The sequence below is a fragment of the Neovison vison genome, chromosome 10 (genome assembly GCF_020171115.1).
Source record: "Neovison vison isolate M4711 chromosome 10, ASM_NN_V1, whole genome shotgun sequence".
Taxonomy (NCBI): Eukaryota; Metazoa; Chordata; class Mammalia; order Carnivora; family Mustelidae; genus Neogale; species Neogale vison.
In genome coordinates this window covers 35,377,547-35,394,737 of record NC_058100.1, presented here as the reverse complement: position 1 = coordinate 35,394,737, position 17,191 = coordinate 35,377,547, and the positions used below count along the sequence as shown (strand labels likewise).

Below are 17,191 nucleotides of genomic sequence, written 5' to 3'. Positions count from 1 at the left end.
TAAAATGTAATTTTTATTACACTTACTCTTTTTATTAAAATACACAAAAGATATAAATACTGGTTATATTATAGGAGAACAGCATGAACAGGTGACAATCAAAGAGTCTTGAGGACTATTTTAAGGACAACTGAGTTGGTTGCCAAGAGGTATTCAAAATCTACCATTAAATGCAACCCATGTTTTCCTAACATATCCTTCACAAGTTCCACATTGTCTCTTCTTATGTAACTCTTCTAGTCACATACATGTGAGTACACACACACACACACACACACACACACACCTAAAATTGCACTGGAAATATACATGCTGTGTGAGGAATGGAGCAACTTCCCCAAAGATCCCCCTCGCTTCTCTGTTAGCGTCACCTGGTGGCTCCGGCTCTGCCTTCAGAAGTTAACGTGCTTCCAATGGGACACTGGCCTTTCGGTCTCTTTAGCTTATCACACAAGCCTAGTCCTCTTTTTCCATCCCTTGTACACTCATGTCACATCCATATCTGAAAGACAGCCACCACGAGGTAGACAGTAGACCCACTCCAAGAGGTGAGTTAACAGGTGTCCTTGTCAATGTGCTAAAATGCTTGTGGACACTTAAAATGAGTGTAGAACACCCTGGTGGCTGCTTCTTCCTGCCTCTGCATTTCACACGGCAGCCCCAAATCTCGTGTTCTTCAGTCGTATTCCCCCTCCCGTCTGGCTCATGAGATGAGGAACGGTAGATCTGCTGGACCCTGTGGTCTCTAGATACTCTTGGCTCATTTCTTCTCACTTGATCTCAAGTGGGCTTAAGAAGACTCTCATTCAAGACCATATTTTCAGGGCTGTAATAAGGAACCATGTGGAGAGAATCCCAAAGTGCTTTTCTTAGAGCTTATATAAGCCAAAAAAGGTCTTAGATTCCTCAAAACTGACCAGAGACAGTTCAGACACATTAACATATAAATGGTCAGAACTGGTGAGATTGAATACTGCCCCCAGGTAGCTGCTGCGGGCCCACATCTGGCCAGTAGTGCAGTAGTTCATTAACTTCCCCTCCATCAGCACTAGATCCTGGGGATACTTAGAGTTCCTCAAATAGACCTTGTGATTCAGGGGCCGGTTGTTGCAGGACTGACCCCTGAAGTACACTTTGGAATACACAAAGTAGAGCCCAGTGTCATTGATCACAAGGCCACCCTTCTTATACTTCACCCCAGAGACAAGGGCAATTCCATATGTGTCTTCCCATTCCAGAGGGATGGATCTTGAGTTGGGCTTGCCTGAAATCAAATCAGAGAGGAGCTTTCAGCCAGGACTGCTCATGCGCCCAACAAACGAAGCTTCCAAGGTGAAACTGTGGGCCGTTCCTTGAGCAAAGGACCAAAATGGCACTGCCCATATGGAACTGGCTAACGGGTCAGACTCGATCCATCACTGAATTCCTGCGACACCGCTATCGAATTGCTTGCCCTAATTTTGTCATCTACACAACTGGGACAATAATATATATCCTAATCAATTATAAGGAGACATTAATGAAATTAGTTTAGTTCTCTGGATCACAGACTGTATGATCTTCAGAACTAACACCAAAATTTCTAGGTTTTGAGGTCTCTCTAGGTGGAAAAAAGCCAAACCCAAGGAAATTCTAAAGTTGGGAAGAACCCTTAGGGATCATCTGGTTCAACTCCTCACCTATACTAAGAAGTCTTCAGTACCTCCACTTTGGGCTAAAATCCCCCTTCTTTTATGTCTCCATAGCAGTATAATCATACCTTAAGCAAAGAACACTCTGTAGTACCGAAATGATCACTTATGTACCTGTATTTCCCTATTAGATTTTAAGTTCCTTGAAGGCAGGAATCACATTATTAATCTACTACATGTCTCTAGAGCTCAGCACACGTGTTCAATAAATATCTGGTGATCCAGACGGGATCATTCTACAGCTTCTGCCTAAATAATTCCAGGGCAGTGGCATATCCTTTCTATGATACTTGTCCGCTTCTCAGATATTCATGGACTGTGTCCTGGGAATGCCCACACCACATTGTTCTCACTACCTGGCCACATGCAGGAAGTCCACCAGGGCCAGGACTGGGCCCTTCCTCTTACTCCTACTTCTAGTCTTGCACAAAGCACAGTGAAGCTCTTCCAGAAAACCAGAAAAGCACTGACTAAAATAATTGATCACTCCCCACCTCCCCAGATCTCACCTCTTGAACCCATGCCCCAAATCCCCTAGGGGTCTTTGGAATGACTTAAAACAGTGAGCTCCTCCTGGGCAGGGGTCCTCTCATACTCCGCTCCATTTTGTCAGTTCAGAACATGGCCTAGACTAGAGTAGGTGTGCAGTTTGGCTGTGAGGTTGACTTGACTATTAAGATAGGACTATTCTTAGGTATCAAATACTATCACCAGAAAGCAGCAACGCCCTCCGAGCACAGTCCCCAACCTGTCAAAGGCTTTTCCTGTCAAAGGCTTTCCCAAGACCCATGTACCTCCCAGATACAGACCTGTTAGATGGGCCACTTTTCTCAGCTCCCTTTTTTCAGAGGGCAGATGGGGTTGACCTGCATCATGGAGAGATGAAAGATACATATAAAAATGAGATACCAGTTATTCTTTTGTTGGGACTCCAAACTGGTCATTTAAATAAAAACAATTTTTTAAAAACATAAATGGCAACAGTCTAACATACATTAATCATCCAAGTGCAAACCGTAGAACTTGCAGCCATCGGTACTTCAGAAACAGAGGTAAAAGGTAAACCAAACTGAGATAGACCTATGCACAGATGATGTCATGAAAAGACAATAAAAAGGTTGATTGAAAAAGAGCTATCATATCAGTTACTGCATTTGACCTTGCCACAATCCTCTGAGGTAGGGATTATTGCTTGATGGCTAAATGAGCTCAGTTGGCCAAGAACACCCAGCTACACAAGGTCAGAATAGGATGGACGCTCAAGTCTCCTGGCTCCAGACTAGGACTTTTTCCAGTTCTGCTGCCTCTAGGACTCATCAGGACAGAGGCCAAAGAAGACTATGATTTTACCACCTGGCCACGAGGTCTTCCCCTCAGTGGCATTCAACCATCTGCCCATATTAATCACCCTCAGATCTCAGATGTCTTGACTAACTCCCCATTGCACATGTAACATATCCCCAGCCACATGATCTCTGCCTGTCTGTCCAGCCTCCCCTCCTCTGCTTGCTCAGATCGGCCAAGGCGGCACAACACAGGCGCTGATGTGATCTGAACCCACCCAGCTTCCAGCCCTCCAGCCCTTTGCTCATGCTGTTCATCCGCTCAGAACGCCCTCCAGAGAGATCTTTGTGGCAAATTCCTATCACCCCATAAGTACCACCTGCAATACCTATTTCTTGGGGGAAACCCTCCCAGGCCATTTTAATCGAATATGGTCCTTCCCTCCTTTGAAGCCTAGAGTCACTTTGTCTTTACCTCTTTTGTCAGTTCTGACTCTCCATTTCTGTGATAACTGCATGGCTTGTCTTACTCCCACCCAATAAATGGCAAACTTCCTACTACGTGTTTAATCCACCAGAGTGGGCATGCGAACAGCAAATATTTGCTGAATTAAATTGGAGGAAGTAGAATAGACACTAGCTCCCAAAGTAGTCATTATTTCTCTGACTTCAAATATTTTAACCAATGAGAGCCACCACTTAGCTAATGAATTCAGCTAACGCATTTAAGAAAGATTCACAGACGGGCCCTCATCCACATCAGGTTCATTACAATTAGCCTGTAAAACTCACCTGTGGCGTGAGATTGCCACTATGAGCTGAGAACATGACCTGAGTAATCACGTCCTCTCTAGCCACCCAAGACCACCCACCATGAAGGAGGTGTTAGCGAACAGGAAAGGCAAAACTGAGTCTCCTCTACATTCCTATACCACAAACCATCTGTGCAACTGGTCTGGCATTCAGCCATGTACTGACAGGAAATGGAACAGAGAACCACAGGCTGCATATCTTTCTATCCCTCGCAGAGCGGTGCACAGTGTGATTTTCACAGAGGGTCCTTAGTAAGAATACCTGCTGGAGAAATGCTGAAATAAACTGGAAAGAGATCCTACACGTAGGTGATGAATGTTTCCTACCCCTGGGGCCTTTGCACATGCCATTCTCACTGCTGGAATGTTCTCCACTATCCTCCCACACCACCCCACACACATGCACGCGCACACAACACCTCCTTAGAGGGGACTTTCCAGACCACTCTATGTTACACCGCACTTAGTACAGTTTGAAATTATAGTCTGCTTGCTTACTTTTATTTACCCTTTACTGCGCTCTGAAAGCTCCCTCGGGGTAGGACCCTTGTCTCTCTTGTTCTTAGTCATCACCTACACCCAGCACCCGCCTGGGACATAAGAAGCTCTCCAAGAACATTTGTGAATGAATAAAAGACTTAAATGAGTGAACTGTGGAAAAATGGAAAATGAAAAAGAAGCAAATAAGTATGTTTAAATAATCTTGGATAGTACATCCCAGAGAAAATCACTGTTAATTTGTTGAAGTACAAGTACTTCTAATTCTTTACCAAGAATATAAAAATATACACATGCACTTATATAGTTGATTTAAACCAAGCATAGTTTTATAACTTGTCTTTTTTATTTAACAATATAGAGTGCACACTCTCCATGGCCTTAAATGTAATTATATAGAATTCAGTCGCTGCATAGGAGGCCCTCTGAATATACCATGACGTATTTAATTTCCTATTAAGAGGCATTTAGTTTCTTCTGACTTATTTATTACAAATAGGCTCATAAGGTAATGATGAACATAATTATCTATGAGTTTTGGGGTATATCTCTGATTATCTTATTAAGATAAATTCTTAGTGATGAGATTACATGGTAAATTAACACTTTTTTAAAAAGAAGATTTCGTTTATTTATTTGACAGACAGAGAGAGAGAGAGAGAGCACGTGAGCACAAGCAGGGGGAGCGGCAGGCAGAGGGAGAGGGAGAACCAGGCTCTTGGCTGAGCGGGGAGCCTGATGCGGGGCTCAATCCCAGAACCCTGGGATCATGACCTGAGCAGAAGGCAGAAGCTTAGCTGACTGAGCCACTCAGGTGTCTGGTAAATTAACATTTTTAATCCTTCGTACATTTTTGCAACTGGTCTTCAGAACGAATATAGCAATTTACATGTTCCCGGGCTGTCAACTAATGCTTAAGCAAAATTTTTTCTCACATTTTTGCCATTCTGGTTTTTTTAAATCTTCACTAATGGGATGAATGAAAATGGATATACCCTTGTTTGATTTGCATCTGTTTTCCTATTAATAAAGTGGCTACTTTGTTCTCTGTGGGGAAATTCACCAACCTCCAGTCCATCTGCGTGGATGACAAGACGCTTTTTACTGGAAGAGACAGACCTGGGTCATCTGTGCACTTGACTTTTAATCACTAAAATGATGCCAGAGAGTGGCGGAGAGATGAGTAATTAGGTACCGGTCTCACCAGCCACATTCCACTGATTTTCAAAGCTCTTTTATTTTAGAAATCCTCCAAAGGTTTTATTTTTCTAACAAATATTTCTACTCTGCTTGAATACATCAGGACTTTCTAACACTTAGGGACTTAGGCCTAGAACCAGAGACCAGAGCATCCACAGGATGGGTCCTCCAGAGTCCACATTCTGAAGCAGTAGGGTGACTTGGGTCACCTACAATAGGCACATAAGAGAAACTGGAAGGGGCTCCCCTCCTTGGATGGCCAGTGCTGCCTTTCATTTTCTTCCCAAGATTTACCTATTGTCTTTGCAGAGGCGTCTTGCTTCTCATCTTTATTTCTCCTTCCGTGGCCATCAAAGACAGAAGTTTCCCTATTTCACAGAGCACCAGTCTCTGTGCTGGAAAGCCCTGCCAGTGACAAAGCACCAGGAGCCCGTGTTCCTCCTAACCCCAGTTCCACACCAGCTATTTGGGGCATATCCCCTAATTCTCTTCCGAACTGTGAGATGGCTGGACCAGATTTGCTCCAAGCTCCCATCCAACTCTTACCGAATCCAAAGTTCGGTTGATCTCAGTTGAATAAACCAGAGCATGCTAAACCTACCTGCACATGTTTCCAGACGATGTCCTGAAACTTCACACAAGGTCAGTGTTCAACATTTTCATCTTTTCCCTTGTCCTGAATCTCAACAGAGGCCTTTCTTTTATTGAAGGTACCTCATGATTGCCTTTGTGGGGAAAGCTGGACTAGCCCTTGAAAAATGGCTAAGGTTTCCCCCTCAAGACTGCCAGTGAATGCAAAAGAACAACTTTAACGTGGATGATTAATTGCATACTTTTTAAAAGCTTAAGGGGTGCCTGGGTGGCTCAGTCAGTTAAGCATCCGGTTCTTGATTTCGGCTCCGGTCATGATCTCACTCAGGGTGGTGAGATGGAGCCCTGTGTCGGGGCTCTGAAGTCTCTCTCTCCTTCTCCCTCTGCCCCTTCCCCCTAAATAAATAAATAAATAAATAAAAGCTTAAATGCATCCTAGAATTTTTTTCTTTAAATAAAGCTTGATTCTTGAGTTATCTCTTAGAGAGTTTGAAGAGGAGACAACTTTTCCCAGAAACATCTGTCTCTGCCTGCTCCTCTACACCCCCCTGGGAGCTACAGCCACTGCCCTGTTCGTGGAAACCAGGAGGCCTGTGAAGGCGGCAGCAATGGAACCAGCTGTGTTGGTTCTTTCCATCTGTGTGTCTCTTTCCAAAGCCGAATGGAAATTACTTGAATTGTGCGCAGTACTCAGCTATACTGATTTTGAATGATTACATGTACTTCATATGTTAGGGCAGCTCAAGGAACCAAAATGAGCAACGATTCTGAATTAGCCAAGATTCCTTTTGTAGTATAATGTGTCCAAGAGTGGGATGGAATTCCAGGCATCAGCCACACGTGGTTCAGCAATGAGGACCGTCTTTAGAGACTCAGTACACATCCGTAAAATGACTCACCTATTTGCTTCTCCAAAGACGATGCTGTATGACTTTTGCTGGTGGACTGGCAACAAACAGGGAAAAGATGCATCGTAAGTATGAAGTTCCTTGAGCAAGCGGAGGCAAAGCCGTCAAGTAAACAGAATAAACCTGAGAAGGGCATCTCCATACCTCAGAACCTCTCCTAACTCAGACTCTGGCCATGCCATCCTGTCTCACCATGCCCGGGTTTTGCAATTTGGAATAGTTCTAACATTTTTAAGTATTTCCAAGGAAATTTAGTTGGGTCATTTAAACAAATTCACTTCCGAGCAAGACTCCAAATTCTTTTTCTTTCCTGAATCACGAACCTCTAGGTAGAGGTTCAGCCAGCGGCCCTGCCAGCTGTGAAAGGAGGGACAGTCCCCGCCAGTCCTATTTTGGCCCTGATCCTTTCCAAGAGAGCAAATATCCCTTTCACTCACTTGAGCCTCAGCCTCTGAGATACAATGACTAGAATGACCCATTTCGAAGACAGGAAGAGAAAGGACTAGAAAAGACTTTGCAAGCAAGGCCACGGTCCCTCTGGCCTCGGTGTCCCCCTCCCCCACTACTTCCCCCCACCCCTCCGCTGCAGCAGAGCCGTCTACACCCGCATCTCCAGCGCACAGCAATGCCCACACGGGCCTACCTCTCTGAGCTCCGCCAGCTCCTTCTGCAGGTGGAAGAGCTGAAACAGCCCCAGCCCCAGGCCGACCAGGGCCACCAGCACCATGAAAAACATCACAAGGAGACACAGGCCTGTGTTGTGGTCCCTCCGCGTCTTCAGAGGCGGCAGGGGCACCGGAGGCAGGGGCGGCGGTGGTGGCGGCGGAGGCGGGGGCGGCGGCGGCCTCCTCGGCCCAGGCCTCCCGGGCACAGAGGACGGACACGGGAGGACGGAGCCCGGAGGCGCCCAGGGGGAGCTGGCGCTGCCGTCCACCCAGTAGATGTGGGGGTACGGGGGGTAATTCAGGGGCTGCTGCATGGCGCGGGGTCGGGCTGGCCCCCAGCGCAGGTGTCCGGGCCGGGCGGCGCGGCTGACTGTCTGCTGGAGAGCAGGAGAGCCGGCTCGCTCTTTATAGTTTCCAGAACCCCGGGGAACACCTCTCTGTCGCTCGCTCTCTCCTCTGTCTTTCTCAGAGACACCCACTGACTTTGCATCTGAAGCTGAGAAGCCTCACCAGAGGCAGAGCAAACCCGGGAAGTTTCCGCCCACAGTTCTCTGGTGAGGCCTGCAGGGCCCCACGCAGGGTCCCCGCCGCCTGCCACAGCAGAGCCTGGTCCTTCTCAGGCCCCGCGAGGGAGGCGGCACGGGCGCAGGCCTGTGGGCTCTGTCCACCTGCCAGGGGCCGGGAGGGGGGTGTCCTGGCCCAGGGGGCGAGACTGTGCGGTGGAAGGCAGCGGAGACCTGCCCACATCTTACATTTTGCTCAGGGAATCGACCCCTTGCTGCCATCCTTTCCCCACACCTTAGTACTATTTACCCCGACACGGCAAAGCACTATAACTTATGGGGTAAAATCTGCCCCACCCCCTCTCTGGGGATTGGATCAGAGGCTGCAAACCAGTGGCTGAAACGCGTTATGGAACTCATAGACCTCACTATGATTTTTCTCTTCACTGTGGTCCCCTTTTAAAATTGGGATAGTCTGCACTAAAACACACACACACACACACACACACACACACATTTTTTTTAGTATGTTTTGAAGCATTAGCATACTGGACACCCCAGGAGTCAGCCGAACCCAGTCCCCGGGGCTGCCGCAGGTCTCCCGCCAGCCACCCACGCTCCCTGTGCATCACTGGCCCCCTGGCCCCCTGGCCCCCTGGCCCCCTGGCCAGGCAATGGACATCAGTCCCCGCAGGCCTTCCTTTGCAGCCTGTGATACGGTTGTCATGTGTAATACATTATGCCCAAATTTGAATTTCACATAAAGAAATGTGAATCCTTTTTAGGATAGAAAATAATAATAAATTGTTTTTAGGATAAGTATATCCTAAACGTTATATGGGATACACTAAAAAGTCATTTATCATTTTTCCGACGTTCACATTTAACTGATTGTCCTATTTGTCTTTTACTAAAGATGGGAACCCTATCTGGACGGCCCTCACCCTTCTCTCTGGCTTTGAGTACTACTTACGTGCCCATGATTCCCAGATGCTTGACTGCAGTCCTAAACACGCTCCCAAACCAACTCCCAACCGCTCATAAAACCCGCTTTTCCATTTCACTGGAGAACTCCCCTGTTCAGATCTCATTAGCCTTTCCATCATGCTGGGGCATTTCTGCACCTACCATTCTGGCTCTCCATCCCCGCCAAGGCAACACCAGATTTAGTTCCCTGCCACACTCTTGCCACCGACCCCCTCCCATACTACCTGCTTCACTTGACGTCAGTCTTTCTGGGGACGACTTCAGTCCTCTCTTTCTCTCCCGCAACATCTGAACCCAGGCCAGTGGATCTTCCCCAAGTCTGTTTCTCATCAGCACCCTCTCACCATTTCTAGTTTTCCTGTTATTATCTTAGGTCAGACGTCGACTAGCTGTCACCTGCCGTCGCTCAGGGACACCCCAACTGCCCCCCCCACCAGCCTTCCCGACACAGATCATCCCACAGAATGACACAAGAACCACGCCGATAAACACACACTCAGAGATCTTGCCTTCTCGCCTAACACCTTGTGCTGGAAGGTCTGAAACCAAATTCCCTAGCGGGACACACGGGGCTCCTTCCCGTTAGAGTCCAACAGGCGGCCCTGCCTCCTCCCCAGACGCCTCTGCCCACACCCCACTCTGCGCTCCGGAGCAGAACAACTGCACGAGCGTCTCACTCTCTTTTCGACGTGGGCAGAGCTAATGTGCCTTTGAAGTCACACATGGGCTTACTCATAGTTGTGAATAATGGCAAGTTTCAAGTCCAGAAGTAATCATCAGAATGTATAAGAATTCTACCATACAGACAACCAAAAAAAAGAACCAAAAACAAACAAAAAAAAACCTTGAAAGTACCCTGAGAGAACTCTGACAAAAATTGTATAGAATCATCTTTTTTATACTAGAAAAATTTTACTGCTAGTGGCAGATTCAGATGAGTGAAAAAACACACATCAGGGATGGGTGGAGAGAGAGTGTTGCACGATGCTTAGGGGGTTGCGGCTCTGGGGGTAAACTGCCCGGGGCAGATCCCAGTTCTTCCCCTTAACGAGCTGTGCGAACTGGACAGGCCACTGCCCCTCCTCGGAGCCACAGTCTTCTCGTCTATAAAAATGGGCCCGATCAGAACAGAAGGGATTCCACAGGCACTGTGAGCACTGGTCAAAGCACCTTAAATAGTGCTTAGAGTCAAAGTAAGCTCTCAGCAAACGCTGCCCTCACTGTTGCAGTAAGTGTAGCAAATCTCCCCGCATGCAAACCATCCGTAGACATGACAACGTGTCGGCCTTCCACGGAGGGTAAATCAAGGTGCAGAGGGGAGGCAGGTGGCAGGAAACAGGACAAGGGAATGCCCAACGACGAGGAACTCAGAGGTTTCACCAGTGGACTGATGGACCCATCTGTTTCAGGCTGAGATCCTCCCCGCTTTTCTCTCCCAAACTCTCACAGAAGCTTTGAGCATTCTTCAGTAAGAATGATGTTATACTTTCACATCTCCCCCTGCCCTGTTTCTTGATATAATCCCATAGGAGGAATCAGAATCATAAATATCTCCCCAAACCCATCCAGTGTCCTCAGATCCTGGGGAGACTCTGAACAGAAACAGAGACAGAGAGCAGTCTTTAAACAGCGGTAATTCCTCTTCGATAATGTCACCGAATGTCATATGTTGGCTAAGTCATGGAGAAATAAACACCATAAGAGACAATAACAGGGGGCGCGTGGGTGGCTCAGTGGGTTAAGCTGCTGCCTTCGCCTCAGGTCATGATCCCAGGGTCCTGGGATAGAGCCCCGCATTGGGCTCTCTGCTCAGCAGGGAGCCTGCTTCCTGCTCTCTCTGCCTGCCTCTGTCTACCGTGATCTCTCTGTCAAATAAATAAATAAAATCTTAAAAAAAAAGAGAGAGACAATAACAGGGACTTGTCACAGTTTGAGGTATTACCAGAACCTTGTTCATCAGCAGGAATAACGTTTTCCAATAAGATCTTAGCTCTGTGTTGGCTGGGGGTGAGGAAACCCATGTATTTGCCTCTAAAGATGCAATGAAGGGCCACCTGCCCGGCTCAGTCATTAGAGCGTGCAACTCTTGGTCTCGGGTTCATGAGTTTGAGCCCCACGTTGTGGGTAGAGATTACTACAAATAAATAAACCTTTAAAAATCTGCTGAATAAATAAATAAAAGGGCCAGCAGGCTGGTAGCTCCCACGTGTAGAAAACTCCAAATAAGGAATGTCTCTTTCTCACCTCATCCCTCTACTTGTGCTAGCGGCATCTCTGATTCCCGAACCAGCGTTCCTTGAGGATGGATGGGGAGAATGATTTAGAACTGGTGATTTCTTTCAGATAAGGGGTAGGATTGCCGGTCCTAGAGATTTAATGGGATGTGAGTGAGGCTTAGGAGCAAATTTAAGTGCAGGACCAAATCAGAGAACACTCCTTGTACAAGCTGTTAGAATTTTTTTAGGTATCTGGCCTCATTAGATGAAATTCAAATTATCTTTAATGCGGGTCCCTCTGTCATTGTAATTCCCTTCAGAAACTGTTCGGTCCCTTTAGTAAAAGAATTCCGGTGATCTTTCCCCCACCTTAGCATGTAGCTATATGGAGGTTAAAAGAACAGAAGAAGCAGGAGAAGGGGCTCTTCTTTCTTTCCATCCCTCCCGTGTTTTAGCACGGGAGCGGCCTCAGTGGACCGTGGCCTGGAGCGCTAGACACGACTCAGGAGCCACCCAGAGTAGCACCTGAGGGCACCAGACCACCTAACTCTTCCCTGGGGACCGGGAAGAGGATAAAAAGGCAGGGATAACGCTGAGTATTAACAAATTACACGTGGCACAGCATGTCTGTCTCGTTCACTACCACTGGGTGAAAACTCAACAAACCCATGTTGGCTGAATTGCCCAACACAGAAGAGTCTGAGGTCAGAAACAGGCCCTGGTGGGAATGAAGGTCCCTCTGCAACCTCACTCATGGAGCTGAGCGGCCACCATTGGACGACCCTGCAGGTGCTGACCGAGGAGGCGCAGCAGGACAGCGCCCTCCCCGCCTTTCTCTGAGCCCAGCCCTGGCGCTCCTTCAGTCGCCATGGAGCCATGTCCAGGCCATTGAGAGTAATATCTGAAATCTTTGGTGTGACCTCCAAAGCCCTCATTATCTGGGCTCTTCCTTACTCGGCAACTCTCTGCTCTTCCTCTCGTGCCATGCTGCCGTCACACGGGCCTCTCCACTCACCAAATGTGGCAAGTTCTCGCCCACCTCAGGGCCTTTGCGCGAGATGCTGCCATTGGCCGGAATGTTCTTTGCCCCACTTTGCCCCAGCCCTACCTTTGCGTGGCCAGCTCCCAGAATCCCTCAGTTCTAACCCAAACATCACTTCCTCGAAGAGGTTTTCACGGGGCACTCCATCCACATGAGATCATCCCAGTTACTGTTCTTTCATGAGACTGTGTTTCGTTTTTTCCTTTTGTGGTTCTTATCACATTTTCAAAAACAGATATGGACAGATACAGATAGATCCAGAATCACGTCTGTCTTCCGCACTCTCTCGTGCACACAGCCTAGCATGGTGCCTGACAATCAATCCTGAAACGATTCTTACCAGACTCCCCGTACGGTAGTTTTATAGCACCCTCCAGTCACAACTCCATCACTTTCTCGGTTTCTCCTCAGATTTTAGCTCTTAAACCCTCAGACAAGTCAGAAGACATTCGGGAGGAACGGCACAGGCTCACACCCAAAGGCGCCCGCCCCATTAATAATCCAGTCAGGTGCCAGGTCGGTCTCTCCTGCCTCCAGATGACCTCCTTGCCACCCAAAGCACATCCCAAGGGGCCAGGGAGAGACTGTCCTCCCCACTCAAAAGCTTTGGTACCATTCCCGTGCAGTCACTGTTTCTCTCAAGAGGCTTATCAACTTTTCTTGGAGTTAGAACCCTGGTGGCTGGCCCTGACACGATAAAGTTAGGTGGCAGCTCAGCAGAATGAGCATTTTTTATTTGATTCTTTTTTAAGTGGCTCCATGGCCAGTGTGGAGCCCAGTGTGGGGCTTGAACTCACAACCCTGAGATCAAGGCCGGAGCATCCAGCTCTTGATACTGGCCGAGCCACCGGTCTGGATACCCGACCGAGCCACCCAGGCGCCCCCACATTTTGATGTTTTTATTGAAGCACAGCTGACACCCAGGCTTGCCTCAGTCCCAGGGGTGCCATAGAGTGATTTCACCTCTCCGCATCGTGGTGCGCTCACCACAAGTGTAGCTGCCGTCTGTCACCACGAACACCATCACAATACCCTTGATGATGCTTCCTGGGCTGCTGACCTTTCATTCCCATGGCCTCTTCATTCCCTAACTGGAAGCCTGTGCTTCCCACTTCCCTTCATCTACTGTGCCCGCCACCCATCCCCTCTCCTCTGGGACCAGCACTGGTTGGGTCCCTGTATTTAAGGGTTTTTTCCTGCTCTTTGTTTGTTTTGTATTTTAAATTTCCCATGGAAGGGAAATCATATAGTATTTGCTTTTCTCTGTCTAATTTACTTTACTTAGGATCACATCCCCTAGGTTCATCCATGTTTTAAGTGGCAAGATCTCATCCTTTTCGTGCCTGAGTAATATTCCATTATACATGTATGAGTCTATGTATGTATGTACACACATACACACACACACAGGGGTGCATATATCTTTTCAAATTAGTGTTTTTATTTTTGGGGGGGTAAATACCCAGTCGTTTAATTACTGGATCCTATGGTATTTCTATTTTTAATTTTTTGAGGGATGTCCAGGACTGTTTTCCACAGTGGCTGCACCAGTTTGCATCACCATCAACAATGCACGAGGGTTTCTTCTTCTCCGTACCCTCAGTAGCGCTGGTTACTTCTTGTCTTTTTGAGTCTAGCCGTTCAGACGTGTGAGGAGATCTCCCACTGTGGCTCGGATTTGCATTTCCCTGATGACTCGTGATATTGAACACCTTTTCATCTGACTGTTGGCCATCGGAGGTCTTCTTTGGAAAGTGTCTATTCAGGTCCTCTGCCCATTTTTAATTGGGTTATTTATTTTCCAGTGTCACAGTTAGGTATCTGATATCTTGAATGTACTTTTGTGTATGTCATGAGAGAGTGGTGGACCAGTTTCATTCTTTTGCATGTAGCTGTCCAGTTTTCCCATTTATGGAAGAGACTGTCTTTTCCCTACTTATATTCTCACCTTCTTTGTTGGAGATTGACTGTACAAGTATGAGTTTATTTCTGGACTCCTTGTTCTGTTTTATTGATCTATGTGTCTATTTTTGTGCTAGTACCATGGTGTTTTGATTACTACAGCTTTGTAGCATACGCAGATTGGTCATCTTTTTTTCTGAGCCCTAATATGCGAGCATAGTAATACATGAGAATCACTGCAGAGTGCTGAGGTCATACATTTGTTACTAAATTGTATGAACGTCTTCTGGATTTCTGCCTGTTAAAGAAATAGCTGACTGTGAATTCCAAATCTAGAATGGTTCCTGCTATTAGAGACACCATAAATACCTATCGATGAGATGAACATAAGTGGGGCAGCTAACACTCAAGTAGGTAAAACGACTCACCCAGGGTCACAAAGTCTGTTGGTATTTGAGCCAAAATTCTAACCCAAAAAGGGTACGATGTGAAAATGATTAGGAAACAAGAGTGCTTCAGACTACCCCAAGAGCAGCACCCCCAGATGCACAGGACGGGGAGCTCCCTGCCTCCAGGGTGGTGAGGAGATGTGACAGGGTGTAGGCCACACCCGTAAACAGCATCTTTTAAGAGTGGAAACATCTGAGTCTTGTGGGCTCTTTTATGAGCCCCTTATTGATGTTTGCAATGTTTCATCGCAAAAACACATGTCATGGTGGGTTTGTGGGAAAATCAGAAGCACCAAAGTGACTCAAATGTCAAAGTCGTTGTTTTTGTCACCCACTGTTTCCTTTGAGTGTCTAACAGATGTGTGAGGGCTGAGGATCTGGATGCCTCGAGAGACTTCCATCCTCGGGGTCTCACGAGAATCACCTTTTGGGTGTATAGCCTCTGAGTCTGGGATATGGTTTTCTGTCACAGCTGTGGGACAACAGGAAAAGGACAGCCTTAGCCCCGTGAGTGACGAGTCCTGAGTTCTGTACCCGTTTGTCAGTCTACAGAGGAGTTTCTCACCTCTGAGGCTTGTTTGCAAACCAGCTGCAATATTGTCGTACCAACCCCAAACCTTCCGGGCTCTCGAACCTCAACACTAGAAGAATCTGGACATCATCTTACCATGCCCCTGGTTTCACAGACGTGGACCTGAGCCCCAGACAGCTGAGAAGATTCTCCCGAGGCCAGAGCCAGAGTGTTGAAGAGTTAGGAGGAAGACCTGTCTGGTCTCCCAGTGCTTTCATAAACCTCTGGACAGGAAAACACGCCACTTACTTCTGTCCAAGTCCATCTCTATGTTCTCGAGTGCCAACCTGTGCAAAGCACCACGGAGGGCGCAAAGACATGCCCTTGGCCATGCACAAGTCCTTAAGGAGCTCCCAGTTGGATGCAATGTCCCTGCTGTCTTCACACCCTTCAAATCCACCAGCCTTTCCTGTCCCTCGTAGTCAAAATGCTGACTCAGTGTTCCGCTGGGATGGGTGGGGAGGAGAGGGGAAGAAACACTTATTTCATGACCACTATACGCCAGGCGCTCTATACATTCTCTTCCTGGACTCCCCAACAGTCTTCTGCGGGTATAGCTCAGTGGTAGAGCATTTGACTGCAAAGAGTCTTCTAAGGTCAGTATTATCTGCGTTTTGAAACGATTCAGAAAAGTTGAAGAACTCACGAGGTAGCCGAGCTCGGATGTGAATTCAGGTCTTCGCACCAGGCCACACTGTCACTCTCCAGCTTTCTCTTCTTCCCACAGCCGTCCTCTTGTCTGCCGAGGCTCAGGCACCTTGAGAACCTTTGACAAGTAAGTTCCCTTCCCACAGCAAATGACATCAAAATCCTTCTTGTCATTCTAGGGAACCCGACTCTAAGTTGAAGGTCTTCATTCAACTTTCCAATCCCCACCCTGCTCCCCTCACCCCTCCCCGCCCCTCCTGTTTTTATAACACCTTCCTGCCGCGCTCTCGACCATGAACTCTCCGCACCTCTCTGAAGGCACTGTGTTCCAGGCACGGAGGCTTCCCACACCCAGCCCTCCCCCCTCCTCACCCTCACCTCAAGACAGGCAGCCTGACCTTGCCACCTCCTCTGCTGCCAGAAGAGGACACGAGAGCCCAGCAAGGCTGTCCTTCCACCGGGAATCCCCAGCCCAGCCCACACCTCTGCTCCTCAGAGGTCCTGCTCCTAGACCTCATGGAGCCTCACGATGTGTGTGTGTGGTGTCCCCTGGTCATGTTACACGTGATCTTCAGTCCCTTTTCCTGGGGATCTCGCCATCATTCCTGCCCATTGCTTGGTTTGTGCCCTTCATTCATGGTTAATCCTCTTTACCTTATTCTGCCCGATTAGCGTAGCCCAAGATCCCCCAATTACACTTGGGAATAGCCTCTGCCCACCGTGTCCTTGGGTCTTCCTGACCAACAGTTCAGACAACTCCCGTTTGTGGAAACCTCCCGCAGGCACAGTGAAAGCCTCCTGTCTTACGGTTCCTGTGCCTTGGCTGTAGCACTCACCCACCAAGTCACTGGAAGTCTCTCTTCTTTCCTAGAGCCTAACATCACCACAGGGACACTTTTGTGTCCATTTTGCAGTCCAGTGCCTGGAGGCTGGCACCTGGGAGAATCTCAGTAAATATTTCCGAGTATTGCTCGCCTGGAGAGACCCTACAGGTTAAAACTAGAACCCAACTGTGGAAGGTTCTGCTCCACTAGACTCTGAGTCCTGCAGAGGTGGGGGACACCTTCTTCCCTCTGTGATTCCTGCTGTGCCAACGACAGGCTACAAACACAGAAGGAGCCACCCCGGGCTACCGTCAGTTCCTGGCTCCAGGAAATACCTAACTGTCGGATGGATGATGCCTTGGTGGAGATTAGGGGCAGGGGCTGCCCTAGACCATCCTGAC

The 17,191-nt window shown here is 47.9% G+C and overlaps 1 protein-coding gene across 1 annotated transcript; it reads right to left on the bottom strand.

The window, feature by feature from the left end:
* Positions 1 to 316: 316 nt before the first annotated feature.
* FASLG (Fas ligand) lies at positions 317 to 7,977 on the bottom strand. Its single transcript, XM_044266277.1, has 4 exons — positions 7,627 to 7,977; positions 6,975 to 7,020; positions 2,501 to 2,557; positions 317 to 1,264 (listed from the first exon to the last, which is right to left on the bottom strand). Exons 1-4 carry the CDS (start codon positions 7,960 to 7,962, stop codon positions 870 to 872), a joined length of 834 nt encoding a protein of 277 aa, XP_044122212.1. The 5' UTR covers positions 7,963 to 7,977; the 3' UTR covers positions 317 to 869.
* Positions 7,978 to 17,191: the final 9,214 nt, after the last annotated feature.

Excerpts from the sequence above, each read along its gene's own strand:
- FASLG (XM_044266277.1), bottom strand. The coding sequence starts at position 7,962 with ATGCAGCAGCCCCTGAATTACCCCCCGTACCCCCACATCTACTGGGTG. Across the intron at positions 2,558-6,974 it reads GTCTTTGGAGAAGCAAATAG|GTCAACCCCATCTGCCCTCT; the intron begins GTGAGTCATTTT and ends TCCATGATGCAG. Across the intron at positions 1,265-2,500 it reads AAAAGTGGCCCATCTAACAG|GCAAGCCCAACTCAAGATCC; the intron begins GTCTGTATCTGG and ends ATTTGATTTCAG.